The sequence below is a fragment of the Monomorium pharaonis genome, chromosome 7 (assembly GCF_013373865.1).
Source record: "Monomorium pharaonis isolate MP-MQ-018 chromosome 7, ASM1337386v2, whole genome shotgun sequence".
NCBI classification, from domain to species: Eukaryota; Metazoa; Arthropoda; class Insecta; order Hymenoptera; family Formicidae; genus Monomorium; species Monomorium pharaonis.
Window position 1 is genome coordinate 7,936,666 of NC_050473.1, and position 26,275 is coordinate 7,962,940.

The 26,275-nt window shown below is 36.9% G+C and overlaps 3 protein-coding genes across 6 annotated transcripts; all 3 read right to left on the minus strand.

Annotated features, from left to right (window-relative positions):
* Window positions 1-893: 893 nt before the first annotated feature.
* Window positions 894-5,801, minus strand: LOC105838808. 4 transcript variants are annotated; one of them, XM_036290059.1, is made up of 7 exons: window positions 5,787-5,801; window positions 4,429-4,677; window positions 3,869-4,139; window positions 3,340-3,575; window positions 2,714-3,112; window positions 1,898-2,106; window positions 894-1,821 (listed from the first exon to the last, which is right to left on the minus strand). In XM_036290059.1, the coding sequence occupies exons 1-7, from the start codon at window positions 5,787-5,789 to the stop codon at window positions 1,737-1,739; spliced, it is 1,452 nt and encodes a 483-aa protein (XP_036145952.1). In that variant the 5' UTR covers window positions 5,790-5,801; the 3' UTR covers window positions 894-1,736. The 4 variants fall into 4 exon arrangements, with proteins under 4 accessions (XP_036145952.1, XP_012540111.1, XP_028051066.2 ...); XM_012684657.3 differs by lacking the exon at window positions 5,787-5,801 and adding an exon at window positions 5,177-5,306; XM_028195265.2 differs by lacking the exon at window positions 5,787-5,801 and having other exon boundaries at window positions 3,869-4,136; window positions 4,429-5,155.
* Window positions 5,802-13,465: 7,664 nt separating this feature from the next.
* LOC105838801 lies at window positions 13,466-15,675 on the minus strand. Its single transcript, XM_012684629.3, has 2 exons — window positions 15,664-15,675; window positions 13,466-15,230 (listed from the first exon to the last, which is right to left on the minus strand). The coding sequence occupies exons 1-2, from the start codon at window positions 15,673-15,675 to the stop codon at window positions 13,767-13,769; spliced, it is 1,476 nt and encodes a 491-aa protein (XP_012540083.2). The 3' UTR covers window positions 13,466-13,766.
* Window positions 15,676-19,597: 3,922 nt separating this feature from the next.
* LOC105838826 (putative lysozyme-like protein) lies at window positions 19,598-24,711 on the minus strand. Its single transcript, XM_012684683.3, has 2 exons — window positions 22,742-24,711; window positions 19,598-21,445 (listed from the first exon to the last, which is right to left on the minus strand). Exons 1-2 carry the CDS (start codon window positions 22,871-22,873, stop codon window positions 20,063-20,065), a joined length of 1,515 nt encoding a protein of 504 aa, XP_012540137.2. The 5' UTR covers window positions 22,874-24,711; the 3' UTR covers window positions 19,598-20,062.
* Window positions 24,712-26,275: the final 1,564 nt, after the last annotated feature.

The following is a 26,275-nucleotide window of genomic DNA, read 5'->3' on the forward strand; positions in this document are numbered from 1 at the left end:
GCTTTGAAGTGTGTCAGTCGCTTTACTTCTCGACTCTTGCATTAATAAGTTATTATTAATTCTTAACTTCCTATTATGGTAATTGGGTGGCTACGTCTAATTGGGGACGTGTCACGGCAGATTTCCTACCATCAAGATCTAATCGGGGACCTGCCGAAAGGCGCGGACGCGCGAAGAGCGCACACGCTATTTCTCTCTCTCTCTCTAAACAACGGTAAGCGCGTGCCATCACGCTTACGCTATCTCTGATTATTTCTCTCTCTGCCGCAAGGTGATAGTCCTTGTTCGACTCTCTTTCTTTTACATAGTGATAGAGACCTCGTTTGACTCTCATTATTTACATGGTGATAGAGTCCTCGTTCGACTCTCTTTCTTTTACATTTTTTTGGACTTTCACCCTCTTAAACAACGACAAAATTCAAGATATCGCAGCGAGCCGAATCGTCATTTGAAAATCTCTCGGAGCAAGGAACGCCGCCATTACGCATCAATTTTATCGGAGCAGCCTCCCTTCCTTTCTTCGGAGATACGTGACCTCTTCTCGAAGCCTCGATTCCCGCTTTGACACACGCAAGAATTCACTAAATTATTTGCACATTAATATTTATTCCTTTCAATTTATTTCTATTTTTACTTGTTAGCAATGCTTTCATTCTCTTAATTTCAAATTCTGTGTAATGTAATAAATTTCTTTCTATAATATTTTAGGAATTATTTACAGCTAGCAAACCAGATCCTATTAGTTTTCTCTACACGTTATATTTAATAAATTATATATAAAATTTAAGTACATATTGTTATTAAGTATAAAAATTAAATAGAAAAGAATATCTTGATTATTTTATAATATATAAAATTAAAAAATGTTTTTAGAAAGAATATTACTTATATAATAGTGTGCGATTCTATGTAAGTGATTATGAGTTTAGTTCATGTTAATTATGCGTTTGCATAGTCATCATACCTCAATGAGAATAAGCTTATTTGAGCTTAAAGAAGTTAGACATTTGTAGTTCTGTGTTCTGTTAATTAAATATAAGTTTGCTCCCTAATTTAAAGTGTAAAAGTAAACTTTGATAATTTGAAAGATTAACGCAACAATCTATCATACAAGTGTTTATTACGTTCATACAAGTTTCTGTCTGATGATTTCTTGCTCGGCTTATTTCACTCGTTCTAATTGAAACACGTTTTAAATTGGCGCGCGTGCACACACGCACGCACGCACACACACACACACACACACAAAATTATTGTTTAAAATTTATACAAATTTTTAGCTATTGTTTTATGTGTAAGAAATAATGTTGAAAAAAAATAATTACATCCAAATAAAGAAAGTTAGTTTCGTGTAAAATTGTATTGTAATTATGCAAAACATAATTAATAAATTCCATGTACATTTCTGTGTCTTATTTTACAAGTTGAAGGAAAAGTATTATCAGCTACATTTTCCATTTTTAAATTTTATTGAAAAATCGTAAACAAAGTATTAGCCATTTACTCGGCGCGTCTTTACAAAATGGTAAAAGTGAACAGTATAAAAAGGTTTTACATGATCTTCAATGAAAGACTAGATGCGATGATACTGCCGGCCACTGTCCAAGCACATCCTCGATGTCCGCATATGCTCCGGTCGTCGTACGATCGCTAGTAAACGAGTTTTTCAAACTGTACTGACCCTTGTGCATGTATGACATTTGTCAATCGTCATGCCGCTCACGGCGCGATTTTTATCACTCGGATTTGCGCTTTTTGTGCACGAAGTTCACTTTCGACGGGAGAAAACCACCTTCCAGCTTTATCGGTCTTTCTCTGTACCTATAACAGCACAGTTATGGCTGGTAATTACAGTAATAAGACACTCTAGTACGTCTTATTACTCATGGTACTATACCTGGCGGTATCCTGCGCAGCGATAACTTTGCTCGGAATGTATGTGTCAAGTAGCGACCTCGGCTCTGAAGACAAGGAGTGATCTTGTGTTGGCAGGGATTGCTCGTTTTCGAAGGAGCTCCGAATAGGCTCCAGTTGCGTTCTACCGGCTTTGAAGTCGTACGGAGGCAATTGCGGCGGTACGAAATGAGTTTTGGGCTCATCAGGCACCTGTTCGAAAACATTAAACAAGGTTACAATTTCTGTCTTAGGTGGAATGAGATAACTTATGAGAGAGAGAGAGAGAGAGAGAGAGAGAAAAAATATTGCAAAAAAATATATTTACAATAAAGAAAAAAAAATTCCTTAAGATACTCTGTCTTCTTCACTTTAAAACAAACATCTCAATTAAATGAAAGAAAATTATTAACAGTAGAGTGTGCAGCATTTTCCTTGTTACAAATTAGGATAATTATATTTTCATTAAAAAAAACATACTAATTATTTTATAGAGAAGAATGGGTTTCCATCTGTATTAAAATAAAATAAAATAAGTGTTCCAATAGAAAGCACATAAAAACGGCATATAGCAGCGCGACAAAAGAAGTAATTAAACTATGCTAATTAGATGGCAATGTCATGCCGTTAGCGGTGCTAATTTAAATCTCTAATTATAACCCCGGCGAGAGAAAAGCGACAGTTATGTAAAACTGTCATTTCCATTACAAAACACCGATTTCTGATAAAAGTAACGCAGTAACGCAAACTACAAATCACTCCGAGTGAAATGTGTATGTAGTTATGACACAGGAATCAATTTCAATTTTATTACACCAACCTTGAGATAATTCTGTGAAAGATCTTGGCCGATTTGCTCCTGCAAGATTTCCTTCGGCGCTTCGGGACCGATTGCCGGCGCAATGTATAGCTGCTGCTGCTGCGTCTGATATTGATTCAGCTGTCCGCGAAGATAGTTATCCTGAATGTAGGCTGGCAGACGAGCGTAAAAATCGCTGTAAGCGGCAGCGGGATCGCTGTAAACTATGCCGGGCTGCGTGTAAATAAATTGCTGGAAGTACTGTGGTTGCGAAGGCGCGATGTACGCCTGCGTGTGCAACAGGGTCTTTCCTTGATTCAGCAGCTGCTGGGGTTGGACGTATAGAGGTGTCGTTAGCAAGGGAGTCGGGCTGATCTTCTTCTTCGGCGCACCTGGGATTATGTATGTCGCTTTCGGCGCCTGAAATACCGCATGTGACGATTAAAGCAGAGTTGACGATGAACTGACGTGCGACCGGTTCATATTGATGTTGAAATATTCACGAATCTGTTTACTACGCAGGAAGAAAGTTTAAAAGTTTCTCTCTTACATCTCGCACTAAATCACGACGTTGCGACATTATTGCTACATAATTATTTGCAAAAAAAATATAATTTGCTTAGGAAAGTTGCATTCATGCAAATCACCTTTGCCGCGAATGTCACTGGCTGGGCAGAGTAAGATGATTTCACAGAAGGGATCAATTGTTTCTGATTATACAAGGGAGTATATGTCGGTATGGCAATTTTCTGAGCCGCATTGCTAGCCAGCTGTAACGGAGGCTGCGGCAGTCCGGCATCTTTTAGGGTCACCAAGGGATTAATATCCAAATGGGGATAGTAGGGAAGCAACTGTGTCACCGGAACGTCAATGTAAGCTGATTCTGCAAAATGAAAGATTAAACTTCATCTACTCTTCCTTTTATTAACAAACAATTTTCTTGTTTTCTTTCTTGATTTATAGTAATATTATTAAATTTATATATATAAATACTTTTATTTTTTAATTTTTTAAATATTTAAATTTGTAATAATTTTATATTTTATTGTTTATAATTTTATAATTTTTAACACAATTAACGTATATTTATAACAACTATTTTAGTTCAAAAATTTCTTGAATATAAATTGAATGATATCATATTTTAAAAACGTTTCGTTTAATTGTTATCTTTACCTTTATTAATGGCTTTCGTGTATTTTTCTGTGACTGCTTTCTGTTGAATGCTTTGGACCTGATTGCCCACCTCTATTTCAGGTTGATAGTTTAATTTCTGAGATTCGAAAGCAAAAGGAGCAATGCCTTTAGCTGGTATTTCCACTTGTTGTTGGTATCCATTGTAATACTGTATTGGTGGAATATTTTGCTGTAGCAGGCTCTGCTGTTGATATTGTGCTTCATTTACAGGGTATTGATTGGGTTGAATGTATTCTTCAGGTGGCACCTGCTACCGATAATAAAACACAGAAAATAAAGAATTTATAAACAAATAATTTTACATCGATAAAGTAAAATATACATTATTATTTTAATTGTAATTATTTTTTATAATTATTTGTACCATTTATTTTCTATATCATATTTACACACTGATAGTTTCGTAATAAACTTATAGTATATTAAATTTATCTGTTATAATAATTTTTGTATAAATACAAAAGCGTGACTGAAAAAAGTAAAAGAGCCCCCTCCTTCTTTAGAATTCCATATTGCAACTTTTATAATTAATAATTTACGTTATATTTTATATCCTGCAGTCGCTGGGGCGGGATGTACAGATCGGGCTGACCCAAGGTATTATATTGGCTTGGTATTTGATACTGCTGCTGATTAGGCTTGCCAGTGTACGCCGTCTCATCGGTCTGAATATTTTCGGTCTTGGCCTTACCCTCCGCCTTCAGATTATCTCTCTCTATATCTTCTAAATTAATTTTCTTCTCGGCACACGCCGCTGTTACGAGCAGACCCAGTATTAAATAGACTTTCTGTAATCGAAAGAGAAAGTTAAAATTACTGTCAATCATCTGTTTACCCTGCACTCCCAGCCTCTTGTTTTTTAATTCGTCACCCAATTGTGCATAAACCTGCGATAATTTGCAAACTTCCAAGTGTAAAAGTGACAAATGACTTCCAAGTATGAGACGTAAATGACATGATTGGCACGTGTCGCGTGAATAATGTATCATTATATTTAAGTACGTTCGAAAAAAGAAACGGTGATATAAAATTATGTTGAAAGTTGAACTCAATAACTCAAAAACTTCAATATAATGCAATAAAAATGGCGAGATTAATTGTTCAAGAAATCTCCTTGCTGTCGAATTATCATGCAACTACGAATGGATGGCTCGCAGAAGTTTAATCTGATAAATTCGTAGTTGCGCAAAAAGTGTAATAAAGAAATCAAGAATCCCTGATAATGCGTAATAACAATCGGTTCACAAAGCAATTAGGCTTTTAGCGGGTAATTATTTGTACGTTTACCATTATTGTTTCCGGCAAAAACGTATTTGCACCGGGCACACTTTCACTGCACGCGAAGTTCTGGGTCAAACATCCGGCATGGACCACTCTTATATAGATTGTGTTGTCCCGCCACCGGCGTGGCAGGGCGGACCGCTCCCTCCCCCGAACACGTGTATCACCATATGCACGAATGTACGTTTCTTTCCCTTTTTTTTTTATCATCTCTAAACGAATTTTTATATTACGTCATGCCAGGAATATACATATTACGATGTATCAGGAAAAAGCTGGGCGCTTTTAGAAATGTGTGACAAAAGTTTTTAAAATGTTACTGCAGATATTTTTTTAATTTACAAAACATATCATTGACGCAGATAAATTCTTCTTTTATTTTATTATAAAAGTAATTTGATTTTATACATTTCTCTGTGAGCAAGTCCTTTGCATAATATTTTTATTTGTGTCAGCCTTTTACAGAATTAATATGAAACTCTGTTATAAAACTCTGTTCTCTCCTTTCTGACAGCAAAGTTATGCATTTCTTTTTCGCGATGGTTATATAATGTGCGATATTTTATCCCACTGACGTATTGAAGTGGAAACATTTAAATAGCGGGGTCATACTTACCATATTGCAAATATATATATATATATATATATATAAAAATACGGGGCACGACACAAAAGTACTTAGCGCTACTATAAAACAGAATCAGACGTGCGTTCTCTTATATAGCCTTTACCCCTACCAAAGATGCATCTCCTGTCGAGCAACACTTCACTTCTTGATCAAAGAGTGTGTGATAATCCGTGTCGGTCGCAGAGTACAGAATACCATCGCGATACGGGTAAAAGTAAAGATATTTGTTAAATTACTTCCTTGATTTTTCGGAGCACGCGACTAAATTTCATCTTAAAGAGAGACTGACGTGTGTCCCGAATATGTTATGAATTATTATAAATTTAATAATACAAAAACTCTATTATTTTTAAGCTTAACTATTATAAAAAAAACATCTGTTTTTTATATCTTACAAATTTTATATTTTATAGTGATATTTAAATTAGATAAAATATAATGATTGAGAAGAAATTAAATAATATTAAATGCGCATACATTTATGTACAAAAGTGCATAAAATACCGATTTGCTTTCCGCCAACATGCATAAAAAAAATTACAATTTTCAGTAAGTGTGATTAATAGATAAGCAAATGTTATTTCACTTGGAATGATTTATTTTGTGTCCATCAAATGGACGGCGAGAAACTAATCTTTTCCGTAGAAAGAGTCGCGTCGAAGATGGCCGTGTCGTTAGAGCGAAATTATCAGGCGAAAAAAGTCGGTTATTAAAACGCAATCTTCTGGGAACGTAATATATCGTCCGGAAAGATCAAACCAGAAACGAGCTTCACGTACTTAATCATTATCGTCCTTTCCATGGACGTCGTCGGTGCGATCACGGTTGTCGATTATCCTATTGCGTTTGATGCGGAATAAAGAGCGTTAAATGCCAGGCGTATACTAGCGCTATCGACACTCATAATCTTCGCGTAAATCGCTCCCTCCCCAGATTTTTCGCAGTAGTAAAATCGCGTTACCACATCCGATTATTCGGTTCATTAAGCTGCTAATTGGCCGTGTTGATGCGTTCCAATCAATCTCACACTAACTGCACCTTGCAACGGAATGTAGAACAGATGAAATGATACTATTCTACTGATTTACATCTCTGTAATGAGAATATGAATTAAACATCCAGAAGTTATCGTTTTATAGCGTCAATATTAAAATATACGAGATAAAGTTTCATATGCATAAACTCGTATGACTAAAATCGTTCTCTAATGCATCTTTTAATTATAAGTTAATCTCATGTTTCCGTTTATTTGTAAGTCATATATAAATTCTATGCGCTATATGTCAAGTTCAACGAATTAATATGCTTGCTAAAAGTGAGAAACTAAATATTATGAATAAAATTTTAGTGACTAATAAACTATTGGCTACGTTCAACAGAAAAAGCAGTTTTGCAAAACTGTTGTAATTTTTTTATACATTTAGACCCGACAGAAATTAATTGCAAAAACTAATTGCATTGAAGAATCTCACAACAATTGCAAAACTGCCTTTTTTACTGAAGCATAGCCGTTATTTCTGAAACAATTTTAATTAACGTTCGACAAAAATTTAATAGAAACTTGTTGTCACTCGTTACTATCAAGGTAATATTCATCAAAAATTCTTGATGCAATCTACCGTTTATTAATTCAAGTTCTGCATAATGAGAAACAAGCGCCAACGTCAATGTCTTCAGCGAACAATAGAGAGAATGATCGATGTAGTCTCATAGGAAGTAGCGGTTTCCGATTATCGAACGACATAATGGCGTACGCACTTGTGGAAAAGTGGATTATTCCCACTACTGCATGTCTAATAGTTGCTTGCGAGATTAAGCTGTGAGATTTGAACATGTGATCTTGTTATCTGATCTAAAGATGATATATCTTCGCTATATAAGGTATTCGCTATATAAGCTGTATTCTGTAGTAAATCAAAAATTATTAACAATTTATTATTTCTGATCTTCGATGAGTTATTATAAGATACATATACATTTTAAATAAATACCAAACTAATTTAATTTCTAACATTATTTTGATATACTCGTGTTATTTTAAGTTATTCAAATGATTTATAAATTATATATTGATTTATTTAATATAATTTATAAATTGTAATCAATAAATGTAAAATATGTACAATAAGCAATGTATTATATTTGTAAAATATATATGTGTGTGTGAGACAGAGATCTCTACAAACTATTAACAGGTACATGAGTACAGGTATGCATAAGTAATTAATCACTAATCTTTGACGTGTAGAATTTGCTATCTAGAACGATACTTCATTCCGTAAGATCGATGACGATACGTTCAAGTTCATATCCCTTTTCTCTTAATTTTCAGGAATCGATCTAATGATAAATCATTCGCGTATTTAAACGATGTAATTGGTGAAGGTAATCTCTATGCTACAATTCGCGAAACTGTAAAACGATGCAAAAGATTGCCCCCATCGGAACGAATTTTCACCTACTTGCCGTTCGTCCGATCGATTATGAGCAGCAAAATTTATTCGGTTAAGTCAACCGGCTAAGGCAAACCGCTACTTATCGCGTGGCAAGGTGCTTGGAAATTCTTAAACGGAAAAGCCATCGCTCGCTCGCTCTATTTTGTCGCAGACAAGAGGAAAAGGGTTGTGGATCGGAGAAAAGTAGAAAGAGAAGGGGTGGAGAACGGCTGTTCTTGCATAGATTCTCTGGCAGGAACGGGTGATCAATGCAGTAGGGAGTCACGGAAGGGAAAGGATGGAGAGGAGAGATGGAAAGGAGGTCTCTATCGTAATGATTCGCAATCTCTTTGTTGCTCTCTCTCTCTCTCTCTCTCTCTTGCCATCCCACTCTTTCTCTTTCGGAAGAAGTGGTAACGTTCCGGACATTGAGCCACACAAAGGCAGACCCTTTCCTCGGACATTCCCAGGTGTATTCCACCTGCTAAAGCGATAAGAGAAGGATGAGGAAGGGGAGAAGAAGAGGGAGGAGGACCGAGACTTTCTACGATGATCATGGGTGTGGATTACATTCTTATATATCAATCGCCCGCTGTTACGTCAAGCGATCCTCGACGAACGTTTTGCACTTGAGACGCGAACCTTTACCTGCAACCTCGAGTCATAAAACTTTCTCGGCCGCGAAGCCGGCACCTCCCGTGTCGACAAAACGCGTGCAAAAGGGAAGGTGAAAAACAAGGAAGTAAACTAGACTCGATCGGCGAACACGCCACCGTTCGGAACGCAGTTTCTCATATTGCGGCGAAGCGACAAGAAAAAATGCAAATATTCGACCTTTCCTGCTGGAGTCGCTTTCTCGAGTTCTTCGATCATATGGGGTTCGCCTTACGATTAACTGGCCGTTTTGCGCGATCCGTTAAATTTTTTACGTACGCTCGGATTGACTGCCGCGTGTTCGCTTTCGAAATTCGCTCGATCGATTATATGATCATCATTTGCAAGTAACGACCGTCGTTTGCATGCGTATCTCTCTCATAAAGTGCGGCTGGGAAATTGGTTGATACTAGAAAATCCTTAATTAACGAATACTTTCCTTCAATCTTCATTCTTGACACTGTACGTCTTTCAAGAGGCTGCAGCAATTTTATTTAACATTAGTTAATCTAGACTAAATTATTCTTGTCGTCGCTTGAAGTTTTCTCAAAAAATAAAATAAAAGATAAAATCTGTTTCTCTTTCCAATGTGCACAGAAAAAGGTTACTAATATTTTTTTCTGTTTAAACGAATTTTTAAAAATTATTATTAAAATATATTAAAATGTTTCAAACTATTCCTTTTAAAATAAAGAAAATTTGATATATTTTATTACAAATTTAAATTATACTAAAAAATAAAACCTTTGTTTTAAACAGGTTTTAAAAAAATACTTTCATATTCTGGAAATATTTTTGGGAGACACTCTATAATTTTTTTTAAGGTATTAATAATTCAACAGGGGATATTTGACATATAGTCAGAATTTAAATAATGATCTTACATTCATTTAGTAGTCATTTTAAATTTATCTATTTATTTATTTATCTCGATTATTTATTTTGATGGTGCGACGTAACGGCAATTTATTTAGTTAAAGAGAAAATGCGATATGAATTGGCACGTTTAAAAAAAAACACGATAAAAATAAACATCACACTGCATGCGATCTATACGCTGGAGCCAAGGAAACAGAGCAACTAGCACGTAATTGCAGAAGAGTGCCAAATAAAGAATAACGTATTTTCTACATAAATTAATCAATATAGCATTTTTTCCCGTTAGGATCGGAATACGATAGTTCAGCTCGGCTCAAGATAGCTCGGCTGTCGGTTAGCACGACGCGTGACGGCTCATAAACATAAAGAGAAAATAACCGCTACGGTTACAATAATGGATGTCCTTACACGCGCGCGAGCGCGTGGACTTTCTACCATCGTCGCCAAAAGCTCCAGGCCTCGTTTATTCAGAGTTTATACGGGCGAGGCGCTCACGCCTTGCCACGAACTTTCGGGTCGCCGTGTACATCATCGATCGAGATCAAGTCGCCACGTGAAAGTAACAGGCTTGGTCCATCCGATTTTATTTCGAACCGCCGCGCCGGTGTATTAAGCGCATACACATGAGCGCGCGTGGAATGAATAAAATAAACCAAAACGGCGCGCCCGCTCTCACTCATCTGCCACGATATCTGCGCCAAGATTGGCGTCGAGACTTATTGCATTCCGACACTTTCGGAACATTCTGAAACTCGCAATTCCGTCAGATATATTAATTCGAGCCGTACGACTACCGCGAGAGACCAAAAACCACGTTAGTTTTCTAATTTTAGATAGGCAATAAAACGTATTCGAGGAAACACTTTACAATCTCTTCATTTCCAGATAAGATCTTTATACAAATTCTTCTATCTAGAAGTAATAGGGTCACTGCAGTCCTGAACGATCACCAGTAGAAACTAAGGAAAACATTAAAATAATAAGACTTCAAAATAGAAAATTGCAAAACAATTGACACTTTTGAAGTCTAACTTTTACACATATTCCAATTAAAACGTCATTTTTTAATTAAAAATGTAATTATATTGTATGTTGTCGTTCATCATCTGATGCAGTGATTCTACGCGAGAACGAGCCGGAGAAAGATACGGATGAACGAATACCTATATGAGCGGCGTATAATAGTTCTCGTGAAACTTGAAAGGAAACAGTCGGGTGAGCGTTTCTTATCTCATTCACACGGTCTATCGACGCGCCGGACCTGGTCTCAAGCGGACGGATCGCAAGGCCTTACTTCCGCTTTCCATCGCGGCCAACCGGCACGCCTCATCCGCTCGATCGGCCGGACATCGCCCGCGATCCAGATCTCTTCCGTTTTCCGGTACCGTGGGCCGCGACCCGTGCAATTTCCAAGACGGGCACCGAGACGGTGCGAGAGGGACGGGGAGTTTTACACGTTCAATTAGTTCCGCGCTTAAAAGGACGCACTGCGAGCAACAGCGCGCAGGAAGGCTATAACAAAATTAATTAGCGAGCGAGGATTAATTAGCAGAGACGGGGAATTCGTCGCCGGCGGAGAGAAATGCAGCGCACCGTTTGATAATTTCCGTAGAATTTTAAGATAAAGCTGTCGTATCGTCCATCGTCGCAGTGCGCTCGTAATTTACATCGGTCTCTTTCATATATTAACTTTCTACGATTACCTAAAACTTGCCGCGATGTGAGACCAAATTATTAAGCAGGCAATTTCAAAGCATAAAAAGTATTGGTGACACCTGCTTAATAATTACATTTTTATGATTTGTATAATTCTTGTCGAAATCAAAAAATATGTTTCTACATTTTAATTTGTATTTTTTTGTCGTGTAAAATATTTTAAAAAATTTTTAATATACACATGTATATTTTATATATGTACAAAATATGTAAATTAAACTCTGTGTATATGTGTGCAAAATATAAAATTTTATAAACAAAATTCTATTTAAAAATCAAACGCAAATATAAATTATAAATCGATTCACGAGTTATAAATAAAATAAATTAATAGTGTAAATTAATCAGGAAAATTAGTCAGGAAAATAATATTGAAAAAGTTTATTCATGTGATGACAATATTACTGATACATGGAAGTAGAAAATATAAAAGCTTCCTATTGTACGTGCATTAATTATCTGGCGCATAAAGCGTGCTTAATAATATGATATATAAACCCTTAAAATTGCACCGCCGTATAAATTTCCGCATCTTAATCCACTAGATTTTCACGTACATCGCAATTTGTGATGACGTGTGTATAATTACGTTGAAAGGAAACACGACATAAAGAAACAGGAAACTGTCGCTCATCGAACGAAAGTAAAGTACAAAAATAAACACAAAAGGGAAACCGGTTCGCAATTTTTTATTCCGGTTACTTACACCGGAGAGAAAGGAGTGCAAACGTCAAAGGCAGCATAAAGGCACGTTTATTAGTGACTACAAAACGCATATTTAAAATCGGCCTATATGTAGGTCGGTAAAGCTAAATAGATCTGCATTGTTGGATTGTAGCAGATCAGGCTCAATGCGACATTGTGACTTTTTGGCTCCAAAAAGAATCGTCGCGTTTAAACGCTCTTGCAAGATAGATAGTCTTTGCGTTCTCCTCACGTGTCTCGTAAACTTTAAGAGATTAACATCTCCTGCTCGCGTTTTCATGGTAACATAAAAGCGACATTCACCGCTCGTACGAAAGAAAGTACCAAACCAGTGAGATGATATAAGTAATCGTATTAAGTAGCAATCTTGTACACCCATGAGTAAGCCTTTCATTTAGCGGTTTTCATGATGCGAAAGTAAATTATTCAGAACGTCGCGCGTCGGGTGCCCGTCGAAGAATGCTTGTAGGATTGTTAAGTTTCAACTTACAGCCATCAATAATGTTAGACGGATAACATTAATTTATAAACTGATTTTGTTTGACTTAGCGAATTAGGGAGTGAAAGTGTAGAAAATGTATAAGCACGTTTCATCTGTTTTGTAATGTGAAAAAAGAAATTGCAATTTAATCTCGATCTCGTAATCTTTTCTTTAAACACGAAAGAATATAACCTAGAGAGAGCATATACATAAACATTTTATAATTTATTAAATTTATAAAGAAATTTAATTCTGCAATTTAGTTCCATTAAATGTAATTGACACGGACAAAGATGTTGCACATTATTTCAAACAAAATTTAATTAATTTTACGTTATTTACAAAATTTTTATAAACAGTTTGTTTAAAATTAAATATTTATATTTTTTAACAGCGCTTTTATCATAATTTATCTTTAAAATTTCAACTTTGTAATTTTAAGCAATTAAAAAATTTAATTATAACTTTGAACAGATTAAAAATTATTTTCATAAACAATTTTAAAATTATCAAATTTTTCAAAATTGTGTAAATGACTAAGAATAAATTATTAAATTTTGTTTATCATACCGCAACTACTTTGTCCATTCCAATATTATTTAAGAAAGCTAAATCGCAGAATTAAATTGCTTCGTTAATTTTATCCTATATTATAAAAGTTGTATACAATTATATATTATAAAATTTTTATACAAATATTTTTTTTATTAATATTAATATATTAATCTGATATGTTAAAAATAGATCAATATCAAAACAGATAAACATTAAATCTTAAATTGTAAGTATATTTTATGGTATCTTGTAAAAATTACATACCTTTTATTTGTAAACTTTTGGAATTTATGTAAATGGAATAAAATAATTATCATTGAAACATTTAGTATAAAAATTGAATGAATTTATAACTTAACTCTTTCGTAAACAATCGGTATATCAATAAATATAACAGTGCTTAATATTTGAGGTGTTCTATACAGATACTTAAGTCACTAGGACTGAAAGAAGCCGCGTCAATTCAACAATAAAAAAAAATAACAACAATACATCTTGCATATAACAGCACCAAAGTTCAGTTCTATCAGAGCTTGCTACGTTTTATCTTTTGTATTGTTTAATACCAAAGTTGCCGTGATTTATATTGACTTCATCTTGCTGCAGCTGCTGCACTTGATCCGATTGGTAAGCAGAGTACTGATACGTGAACGATCGAGGTATCTGTGGCGCGACGGTAAAACCCTCACTCTGATAAGAGACCGGCTGTCTCTGATAAGTACCGTAATTCTGTTCCTGCTTGCTGCCAGACTGACCGTGAGTGCCGCCGTAACTCTGCGACGCGCCGTAATTGCCGTACTTGTCGGTCTGACCTGCCGGTCGACCGTCGCTCACGCGAGCATGATGATTGCTGCCACTTTCGGGCGATACGTTTGACGTTTGCAGCCGAGTCTGCGACAACTTGGGCGTATAAGCATTCGTGTTCTTGCTCGGCGCCCTGTGAGACGAGTTCGGATCCTTCGTTTGCTCCTTATTAACTTTGGTAATTCCGACGGAATTGATCACGTAGGTGACGGGTTTGGTTCTCGTGACCGGAAGACTCACATATGACGGCGCGTTTAGATTGTAGGTGGCCTGGTTCTCGTACGACCCGTCATTGGCACTGTTCAGGGTGTCCCTGCTGCTTTCGTAGGAACGACCGGCTTGCTGCCGCGCGTTCTGCGTTCGTATATCGGCCAGCACTTGATTCGTCATCTGCTCAATCTGCTGAGTTTTCACGGCGGGCAGCGAGTAGTCCAAACCAACCGGCTGCGCGCCCACGCTGATGACTCGATACGTCGTCTTCGGCAAGGATATCGGCACAGTTTTTATGTCCCAGCCCGGGAGTTGATTGTACGGGCTGGCCACTTTGTACGTGCTGGATTGCACGTCGAGGTCCCGCGAATTACCAGCTATGTAGTTGCCACCGTCCACGAACTGGCTCGCCGCTGGCGCATCTTGGTTCACCTCAGTCTCCCTCGGTCTCTCGCCCTTTTTGTCCGCGTTCTGTTTGTCGTCCTTCGCGACGGGAGCTTGCGACGTCTCGTGGTAATCGACGCCTGACGCCAACGGTGGCGGCAACGGTGGCGGAAACAGAGCGTGACTGAAGTAATGAGGGTAGTAATAAGGCAGTTGGTAGTAATAGTTAGGATACGACGGCACCGGATTTGCCGCGTACGGAGCGGGATATGAATTATAAGCGGGATACGGTACGTTGGAGTAAACGTACACCTCGCCGCCGTTGTACGAGGGGTTGCCAAACGCGAGTGTGCTGTTTGTGAGATGTGGATTATAATCGGGATAAGAATCCCTTTGATAATTGCTGCTGTAGCTGGAGGTGTAGGTGTCCTTGGCGTCGACTTTCGGCGCGACGTACAGCTCCGACGTTAATTGGGGATTTGCTTCTCCCTCAGTGCCCCGTTTGATTACTTTGGGACTGTAAGGGTAGACCGGATGTATCGGTAGAAAAGGTTCGTCATTAGGATCCAGCTGGGCAAAAATTGCTGGTGACAGCAAGCAGAGCAGTATCTATAATTAAGTATTTGTACTTATAATAAAATTCAATCAATAACTTTTTAAATAGTTATATTAATTAGAAGTAAATTATACATATATTTTTTTTATTTTAGTACTCATAAGACATATAGATATAACTACATTGTACAATATTAATCAACTAGATAATTAATTATATACATATAATTGCTACAATGCATACATAATACATGTCGAAATTAAACAAAACTCTCAAAATCAAAATAAAAGTGTATGTTTTATAAAAATTTCAAAATTAAAATATATTAAATTAAAAAAAACATAACACTGTTTCTTAATATTATATATTTGTCTATAATTAGACCATGCAAATGAATCAGACAGTACGTTTAATTAGCGCTGAATACAATACAGTTAAATCAAATACGAAATTTTTTTTACGTTAATTAAGAGAATTTATACTGACCAGCCGCTCCATTTCCGCTGCGATTCACCTATCGCCGTCTGATGGCTACGAAGCTATGCTTTCTTCCGCCGTCTAATCGCTATCTCATTCGGCACCTCGTCCGCACCAGCAATTTCGCAGATCAGACCGGCGCGACGGTTCCACCTTCAATGACACATCGACCGACATTGAATTTCTCCTTTATACCCGGCCACCGGAAAAATCGCGGAAACTAGTTTAACATTTCTTTACTCTTATATGTAGGCAACTGGAAGTGATAGTGCACGCCCCGATGGCGCAGTGAAAATGTATAGAATGCCGTTCGAACGTCGTCAAATGGCGAATGTGACGGGCTGATCTATCATCACCCGTCTAGTGAGGTAGACATCAGCCCATTATTTTCCGCCGGACATAAACAAGCGAGAGTCTCTGCAATATCCCTTTCCTCAACGATTATTAACTCTGCTGTTTTGTTCGGATTTACTATCGAATTATTTAAATCAAAATATGACAAAGAATTATAAAAAGTATAAAGTTTAACAGAAAAAATTATATTATATATATGTTAATATATAAGTTCGTTAAGTGCCTGAGAATAAAAAGCGTTGAAATAAAGTATTATTGGGATTAGGTAATTATTAACTAAGCTGCTGGCGACACGTGGCCGAGAAAAGAGCCTCTGAAACACATTTGACAACGCATGATTTCCGCGAAAGTCCGAACTGGATTGGCTAAAGGTAATCGGCCGGCGAGCGAGACGATGACCACTCAATATCGAACGAACCAGGAAGTGGAGCGCCCTCCGGCATCCTCGAGGAGGACCTTTCCAATCTCGCTCAAACAACGCCTTTCGCGGCGACGTGGACGTTCACGTATCTTTGAAAACGTCGATTTACTTTACTTTCACCCGTGCGCCATCTCCGGCGGAATATTCCTCTTATCGGGCAGGCCACATCTGTGGTGACACAACATTTGATATGGACAATTGCGTCGCGACGATGTTCGCCGGAAAAAAAAGAATTCTTATCGATTTCTCTTACTTTAGATAACAGGTGCCATAAAATAATTTTGTACTTTTTACTTGTGTTAGAATGTTTATCTTCTTTGAAACGCGGCTGTTTATCTAGGACATAATACAGATTTTATGAACTTGTTTTAGAGTTCGTAACTGTTACTAATACATATATTAGCATATATAATTTACTTTTTAAGAAAAAAGAATTCTTATCGATTTCTCTTACTTTAGGTAAAGGAAACAGATGTCGTAGAATAATTTTGTACTTTTTACTTGTGCCAGAATGTTCATCTTCATTAAAACGCGGCTGTTTATTTAGGACATAATACAGATTTTATAAACTTATTTTAGAGTTCGTAACTGATACTAATACATATATTAATTAACATATATAATTTACTTTAAAAAAAAAGAATTCTTATCGATTTCTCTTACTTTAGGTAAAGGAAACAGATGTCATAGAATAATTTTGTACTTTTTACTTGTGCCAGAATGTTCATCTTCATTAAAACGCGACTGTTTATTTAGGATATAATACAGATTTTATGAACTTGTTTTAAAGTTCGTAACTGATGCTAATCATATATTAGTACATATAATTTATTTTTTCAACTATTAAACATTTATTAAAAATAATATAACATTTTTTAAATGTGCACCTCAATTTCTTAGAAATTAAATTTAGAGAATTAAAAAAAATTTTATATCTATATATAAATAACATAAAATATAATTTAATTTCTTATTAAATATTTATTGTTAAAACAATATTATAACATTTTCAATGAACAGTTTAATTTTCAGAATTAATTCGATTTTAAAGAAATTGCACTTTCAGTAAAATTAAAAAAAATCTTATCATACGACCGATCTCTAAAAATTCCATTGCGTGCAAATTCAACTGCAAACTCGCCACCCACTTAATTCTGAAATCCCACAGCAACAAAAATGTTTTCAGCCAGCTGCTACATTACCTGTCGCACATACTCGAATCCCGTTCAATTACTTCACTGAAGAGAAAAAAAGGAGACTTGCGTTACAGGTCGGTATGTCACGAAAGTGAATCTCCCGGCCGCCTGACAGGACGGACACTCGCAAGTCCGAGATCAAGTCAGAGATGCGTGACGAGGACGACGGATCCGCCCGGGGGAACCGCCTTCGCGAAGAGTAAGAGCGAACTTTTCCCGCTCTCGCCGTCGTGCCGGGCGTGAGAGTGAGAGAAGTTCGAACGGCGCCTCTCGCAAAACCAGTCAGAAAACAGTGAAACGTTGCGTTTTCTATATTTGTGGGATACAGACCGGTTGGATCGGACAATGCGACATGGCCATCGTACAGAAAAGACGTCGGTTGCATCGGAAGAGCAGGAACATGCGTGCGGCTCTTTCGTGCCGTTTCGCGCAGACCTCGCGTGCGTGTTGATCCGTGCACACGTGTGTTCGGTGTGCATACGCGAGCAGCAGAAATTGGGTCAGATGCACGAAAGAAGTGATCGCGCGATCGGAGCGGACTTAACTGGAGTCGCTTTCTTACGTAGGCGGCCGGATGTCTCCCTGACGGTCGCGTAGTCGGAAACACGATTAACGAAAATAGCCTGTCGTACGAATTGCTGATTAATAGATTTCCCTCGCGATTCATTAATCAACCCGATGTTTGATCGGGCGTGACATATCATTGATGACCAAGTTCAAATTAAATTACATTAAGATGTGCTATTAATGTCTCGCGTAACGTCTAAAAAAATATACTTAACGTCGTTATCGTTTATTATAAATTATTTTGTATTTTATAAACTGTTGAATTTATAAAAACACAAGAATATAGTATAAGTAGAAAAATGTGACGATCAATTAGTTACTAAGTTGTAAGACAAAAATACTTAGAAATTATTTTACTAATCTTATATACTAAAATTAATGTGTAATCATAGTTTTGTAATTTATTATATTAAATTGAACGATATAAGTGTCTTATTTAACACTTTCAATATATAATAAAGAAAAATATAATCTAGCAAGATTATATCTAACAAGATATAATATTTACTTTGCATATTATTTTCGTTACGTAATTTCGCTTTCAAAGCTAATTACTATTTTTTTATAACATAAAAGGGAAAAGAGACTATATATTTTATCAATTTTCCCACGTGCATTACGTTAAACCCGTCCAATAAATCTGATCAGTCTGACGTTGCTGTCGGAGCCGGCCAAACACTTTCCCAAAATAAAATAAAGGTTTAGAAAGGTATATCTCTCTTACTCGCCCGTCCCGGCCTTGAAGTAAAAGCGATCCCGTTTCTGTCCGATGGGCGAACTTGTACTTTTATTATTACGTTTCGTGCACGGCTGTACCGTTGCCGTTCGTGCGGTCAATAACTTTCACGGTAGCGCCGCGAGTAAAAGCAGAAGGAGCAGCGCCAAGTCGTTGCCAGATACATCAATTATTCTGGGACAACAATGTCCATTCAAGTGTCTTGTGATACGCATGTTACCTTCCATCGCGCGTGTCGAATCAATTTACCTCCCGTTCGTGTAGATGCATTTGTAAATGCGGACGCGAAAGTAAACCAGCGCTCTATATGATTTAATTGCACTATTAATTGAGATAATGAGAAACGCAATCGTATCTTTACTTGTCGATTTCGCGATATACTTTCACATCTCTGATCTCCCTGATCATCTCAATCGTCAAGTGCGTGCACGCTCAATCTTTAAGAGGCGAAACATTGGTGCAGAGCACATCTTACGCATGCCACACGCAATGTAGTGCAACATGCAGGCGCAATTTAACGGCAGTACTCTTTCGCGAGAAACTCGGATTTAAACTCTTACGCTATTCAAGTTTTACGAGCGACCGTTCTAAATTAATTGCCGGTCGTTAACGGTCATAATGAGCGTGCCTCTGTCAGTTTTGAAGACGTAAAGTGGGTTTTCTGGCGTGTGCGTTGGAAAAGCAACTCGTTTATTATAAAAGAAAATATAAAATTATGTAACAATTATCACAATTATCAGTGATACAAGGGACAACAGAGGAAGGGATGTGTTATAACATTTGTCGATCTAAATATAGATAACGGTTCGGTATTCGGGTACAATTTCTTTCTCTATATTAGGTATAGATCGTACAGTAGAAAATTTAAATATAAATAATTCTCTATTTTTATTCTCAACAACATGCGCAATCTTCTACCTTGAAGCACTACTACTATTTTTCATGGCAAGATCGAGTCAGCATAAGATTTGATATAATTAGACAATCTCAAATTCACGGCGCATTTGCCGTTTAATCACCCGTTCGTCAAGAGACCCAAAAACACGGATCTTGTAATTAATAATAAAATCCTAAGCTTTTATCGAATCCTAGCGGAATGTGACGGGACGTAGGAGGATTTACAAAAAATATAAATTAGTATTTTCCGTTTGGAACCGAGTACGAGATCGTGTCGTATTTCGTGCTATCCACGTCCGCGTGGTAAAATTTCGGTGTGTATCCGAAATATCTCGGGCTTACGCTGCTGTAAGCTCCATGCGAATCCGCGGGTGTTCCGTGAGAGCCGGACGAGCTGTAATACGTGGGCGTGTAGCTCTGGCTTCCGGTGTAAGTCACGACGGGGCTGGAACTAGAACCCACGTGATTCGAGCTGAGGGAGTAGCTGCCACCGGCGCCGGAGTAACCGGAGCCGGAAGAAGAACTCGCGTGGCTGATACTTGGAGTTGCGTAGGAGACGCTAGGGCTGGAGTAGCTGACGCTGCTGCTGGACGAATGAGACGGAATGTAGTTCGTGTACGTGATGGCGTTGTTGGACGATCCCGAGTAAGACCCTGAAGCGATCGGTAGTTGATAGCTGGTACCGCCGGACGACGCGCCCGAGAATCCCGAGTGAGTGCTGGAGGTGCCATAGGATCCCGAGGATGCGGCATAATTGGACGATCCTTCACTGGAGGACAACGCGGAGATTCCGGAGCTAAGCGGACGAGAATACGTGGACGATGCTTCTTGAGTGCCTGAAGAGCCACTAAGGCTGGAGATGCCGTGAGAGGACGCAGACTCTGGGAGGCTGTAAGAGCTCGGTGAACCGCCGGCGATAATCAGGCCGCCTGTCACGGAGTGCGGAGGGCTCGAGGATGCGGAATGAATGGGAAAACTGTAACTCGACGAGGCGCCCGGGGAGCCCAATGACAGACCACCGTGTTGCGATCCCAACACGATCTGAAGAGAACCAGATCCTTCCTTGCTGTAAGCCGAGATCCCGTGACCGCCGGAAGCGTAGGCCGGCGATCGGTTGTACGAGGCGGAAGTGCCGGCGGCGCCGCTACCACCGTGGATTCCAAAGGTAACGGGACCGGTCTTCGTCGGTGCGAAAAGCACGTTGCTACTCCCGCCGCTTCCAAAACTCGCTATGCTGGGCGATGAGTAGCTGCTTTGAGCCGAGTGTCCGCCCAAAGAGCTGCTCTGGCGACTCAAGGAACCATGGCTCAGTCCTGGCGATTGATATCCGAGACCGAGGCCACCGGATGGGACTAAAGAATATCCGATTCCGTGACTGACAGAGCCGCCCGAGTTGAGGAGTGCTCCGGCGTGTCCCAGGGAGAAGCCGCCGGACGGTCCACCAAACTCGTAACCGGAACTCAGACTCGAGTGAACGGGCGTCGAATAGGAGGAGGAAGATTCCGACGGGAAAGTCACCGAATGGTCGTTGATGCCGCGCCTGTTCTTTGGCTGAAATAGGAGCTGAGGCGGCAGATTTTCAATGCAGCATACCCCGCAGACGAGAGCCGCCAGGAACACCTACGCCATCAGATCAATTGTTATCATACTTCCTCGCGCATCACTTTCTAGGGTGACCGACTTTCGCGGGCTTGATCGGTTTGCGTGAAAGTGGAATACAAAGCTGCCAGCCAATTATCCGAGTTATAATTAAAGGTTGATAAGCTATGAATAGTGGTATTAACTGAACAAAAAGCAGGTGGGCTCTAATTACTCAGCAAAGTATATGAAAATTAATTGGATGATCAATAGTATAATTATGCAGTATAAGTTGATAGTCGGTTATTAATGTGATGTGTAATCTAACAATGATGTCAGATTACATATAGCATTAGATGGGCAGTTACTTGATTACTACATCGTAATAATTATCGTTGTTCAATTATTTTGTGGGAAAGTATTTAAATCAAAGTTTGAACTAGATAGGGATTTATAATGAATACAATATGCCTCAAATTTAATATTAATATTAAATTTAAATTTATAAACATTGCATACCAATTTTAATTATAATAATTAATTGGTCTAACCAATTACGGATAATATGTATGATTAGCAATTATTCAGAAGAGTTCAAAAAAGCTGTAAACATGATTATAATTAATAGATTATAACACTTAAAAAGTTTTATGATAATAATAATTTTTTAAAAATCACCTAATGTTATATAAATTGTTGACACATGTTAGTTTTATCTATTCTCAATGAATTTCAATAAGCTTATTAATTTTTAATGTTTTTAGAAGATATTAAAATAAAAGATTGCAGAGCACCTTATACAATAGATAGATATAATACATTTATATTAAAGTAATTGTAAAATATTTAATTTATTAGTTTCCAAATGCTATTATAAAATTGCAAATTTAAATTCATTAAATAAATGTATAATTATTATCTAATTCTTGTTTAATAATATTTGTTTTAAAAGTCAAATAATAAACAAATAAGTGTGATATTCATATTGTGCATCTATTAAATAGAATCTTAATAAACATTTTATTTCTTAAAAATTATTATAAATTGTAATATTTTTACATAAATTATTACATTATGTTAAAACTGTAAAAGCTCAATGTTTCAAAAATTAGTTAGAAATAAAAAGTTACAACATACAACGATTACATCTCGTCTTTTTAAACACTTTATATAAAAACACGTATACATACAATATACACACAAAGACATAAAGATAATAGTATGGATAAAAATCAGAGAAAAAGAGAGAGAGAGAGAGAGAGAGAGAGAGAGAGAGAGAGAGAGAGAGAGAGAGAGAGAGAGTTATAAATTTTTGCAAAGATTTATTACAATACTTACTACAATGTACTGCATGCTTGCTGAAATGGGGTTGCTCTCGTAACTAACTTCCGTAATCTGGTGGCGGCCGAATGGTTGAATGATATTATGGTCTCTGGTGCCATTGCTAGCAAGAAGAAAGCCTTTATACATGGATCCCCTCTCGTACGGCGAAAGAAAGGTCTAGGTGAAGGTAAGTATCCCCGCGCTGATATGTCGGGCGCCGCGTCGCATCGTCGCTGTTTGGCACAGATAGTAGTTGACTGCAACCTCGCGGGAAGTACTCGCGTGCAAATCAGACCCCCACCCAGCAAGTGAAACGCGGACCAATTTAATCCTTATCGACCGCAGTTTCTTCCTTCGTCAAACGGAGGAGACGACAACGTCGTTCATCCCCTTCCGAGGAAGTCGATAAGCTTGCCTTAGAAGAGAAGAAGGAAGATGGCTTTAAAATTCGTTGGCAAATAGCGTCAACCGGACGAACATCGAGACTATTATCGAAAAACAAAAAATATCGCATAACAGATTGAAATTTGTATTTTCTTGTTATCCCTGCGTCTCGAGAAAGTACAAGGTTAATCACCTTCCGCACTTTCTGTTCGGGATATTTTCAATTAAAGGCTCTTTTGTTTTCTTCCTTGTGTATTTCCATACCGCGATATCCTGTAGAATCTCCTCCTATAAGAAAACCTCGGAAAAGACCGGTAGGATATGCTAAGCAGTTTTTAATTACAGCATTCTTGTAGAACCTGCGATCTAATTTCAACGCGATAAGAATTATTACAGTGTCGAGCCGCTCGCCATCTTTTTCTTTTCAACATATCTTATTTCACTTTGTTGGTCGGTATAATTAATTACTGCAGACAGGCGGAAGAACCGTCTCGTTAAACATCGAGAGAAAACTTGAATTGTTTACTCAAATCGCAGCAAGATTTCGTTTTGCATTTCGTCTTCACTTTCGATTTAAGATCACGAAGAAGGCGACAGTTCCAACGTAAAAATACATGTCACGAATTAAATTACAATATCGTCACGTACCGTTAATAATTATAGATCCTCGCAATTATCTCTAACAATTATCTTAATTACGAATTCAAGGGAAAAGCAAAATGTTTATATTATGTTTAATTATGTATTTTTAGAAATTTACGTTGCATATACTTCCGGATGTGTAGTTCCTGGCAACGCTTCTTCCATGCATTGAAATCTACCGGAACGCATGTGGCTTTTTTAGAATGATCGTAATTTCGTGATTCACCTCAAAGCTGAAAAGAAACAATGTTGAATAAATTATTATATAACATTGGTGTGAAAAGAGCATCTTCGCGCACGCGTATTTATTTTAATACATCCATTTTTCTGTTAGATTTTTAATCTCTGTATCGATTTATAAAAACGCAACTGCTTTTTACTATAAAATGCAAAAGAGCAAGCGTAGCGGAGAGAATTGAACGTATATCGTTACTTAAATTAATATTTCATATTTTTATTTAATATAAATTAATTTATTTATCAAATATAAATAATATAAATATAAAGTAAATAAATTAAATGTTATGTTAAAATGCTGTAATAACTGCACGCGGAGAAAATTTAATAGTAAAAATTACCATGATAAATAGTGAGGATTAAAAAAGCAATTCTAAAAATTTGTACTATATTTTTCATCAAATTACCGTAGTATTTACATTATTTATAGCATAATTCTCTGAAATTTCTTCTTATGGTTCGTAATTACAATCGTACATAGTAATTTTTAGTATAAAATTTTCTCCGTGCAGATATTGAAGCATCAAGCTACACTTTTTAGCATTTATTATTTGCGTACTAATCGTTGTCGAATAAAAAATATATAATAAAAAATAACTTAAGTGGTACGCGCGTTTGAGCAACTCTCTCCTGTTTAAGAGATATAACAAAAACTTAATTTGTTGAGCGTATAAGCTAAAGATAAATTAATATACATTTTAAGCGAAACAAGAAGCAAAATATTTAATGAATTTTCAAAGTTTTTTTAGGTTTGTCACATCTTTTAATATTTAAAACTTTTTTGTATTCTAGATCTAGAGGAATAGAAAGAATTTTAATTTTATTTATTAATATTGATTGTAGAGGAGTATAAGATGAATATCTCACAGCACTAAGTATGTTTATGTTTACGCGTTAGCTTCGTTCATCAGCCTTTTACATAAAGTGTAGCATGTACCAGCAGGAGAAAGATGTTGACGCTCGCTGACAAGTGTTCTTTGCGCGCGCGCATGGAAAAAGATAAGATACCGCCACGCATTGAAAACCGATCGACGCTCGAAAGTAAAATGCACGCGTTTAGGGGGAATGAATGAAAAAGCTGCTGCGTCTTGTTTCTCGTTTTTGCACCTTTATACGATAAATATATTAACGTGCATACAGTAATAGAACGCAGTCGTAAGAAGGTAATTGTGATCATTCTCTTGCCACGACTTGTAGCAACACATCTAACTCCTTCCAACGTGTTAAATTATAGCATCTGAAAACATCCGATCGTTTTACTTTCACTAGCGAGATGAAGAAAGAGACCAGTGCCTGCGGCCATCATCCAATTTCAAAGGCAACGAATTAGGGGAATTCTTCAGGCAACTACCGGTCTACTTCCGGGAGAGGAAGATAGAAGATAAGAGAAATTAGGATAACAAGATGGTGTTGTGAGTTAATTACGATTTGATATTAATTATATTTAAAGTATACGCGATATTTTATGTACTATTTGTATTTCTAATGCAATTCTAATGTAAATATTAATTGCAATTCTAATGTAAATATTAATTTAGAAACTTATTTATTAAAATGTTAATTTCAGCTTATATGTCTGTTAAAAGAAGACTATAAATATTATATGATATTTATACAGACTTGTTGGTACACGTAAATATGTCACCGATATTATTATAGTTAGTAACCGCGAATAAAACTTGATGTACATAGCTGCATCGAGAGTTACTTTATGTATAGCCAGTGCATATCTGTGCGTAACAGAGTATCCTTAAACGTTAGATATTATCGTAGCCTTCGTGTGCCGCGAATAATATACCTGTCACGTCGTTAACATCTCGATAAGAGCTAAGTATAGTGCACACGTGTTATTGCGCAAGACACGCACTAAAACGGAGTTTTATAGATTGAAGACAATGTTCCACATACACCGTTTCTACATCGTTTCCTTGTTTACCAAAAAGATTGTTCAAACAACACGAAACATTCGAATTTGATAATTTAGTAATATTCAGATTTTTTCATTTAATTCAATTTAATATTTAATTCAATTAAATTTAATCAAATTTTCTTTTTTTAATTTAAACATAAAATATCAAATATGTATTTAAAATTTGTGCATGTACCGTTATATTACAGTTATTTAATTTATATTAATTGTCTAAAAAAAATAAATACATTCTAAAAGAAATTGGTCTTAGAGATAAATTTTATCATCTATCAAGAAAATCGTTTAAAATCATAACGCTGCTTGGAAATGTCGATGAATCATTATCCTGCTTCATGTATGATTTCGAATGAAAGACG

Bases quoted from the DNA above. Each gene is read 5' to 3' on its own strand.
- LOC105838808 (XM_036290058.1), bottom strand. From the start codon at position 4,878: ATGATACATTATTCACGCGACACGTGCCAATCATGTCATTTACGTCTC. The intron at 3,113-3,339 runs GTGATTTGCATG...GCGGTATTTCAG, and splicing joins CAGTGACATTCGCGGCAAAG to GCGCCGAAAGCGACATACAT. The intron at 2,107-2,713 runs GTTGGTGTAATA...GTTTTCGAACAG, and splicing joins TTTCACAGAATTATCTCAAG to GTGCCTGATGAGCCCAAAAC.
- LOC105838826 (XM_012684683.3), bottom strand. From the start codon at position 22,873: ATGTATAAAGGCTTTCTTCTTGCTAGCAATGGCACCAGAGACCATAAT. The intron at 21,446-22,741 runs GTAAGTATTGTA...CTGATGGCGTAG, and splicing joins CAAGCATGCAGTACATTGTA to GTGTTCCTGGCGGCTCTCGT.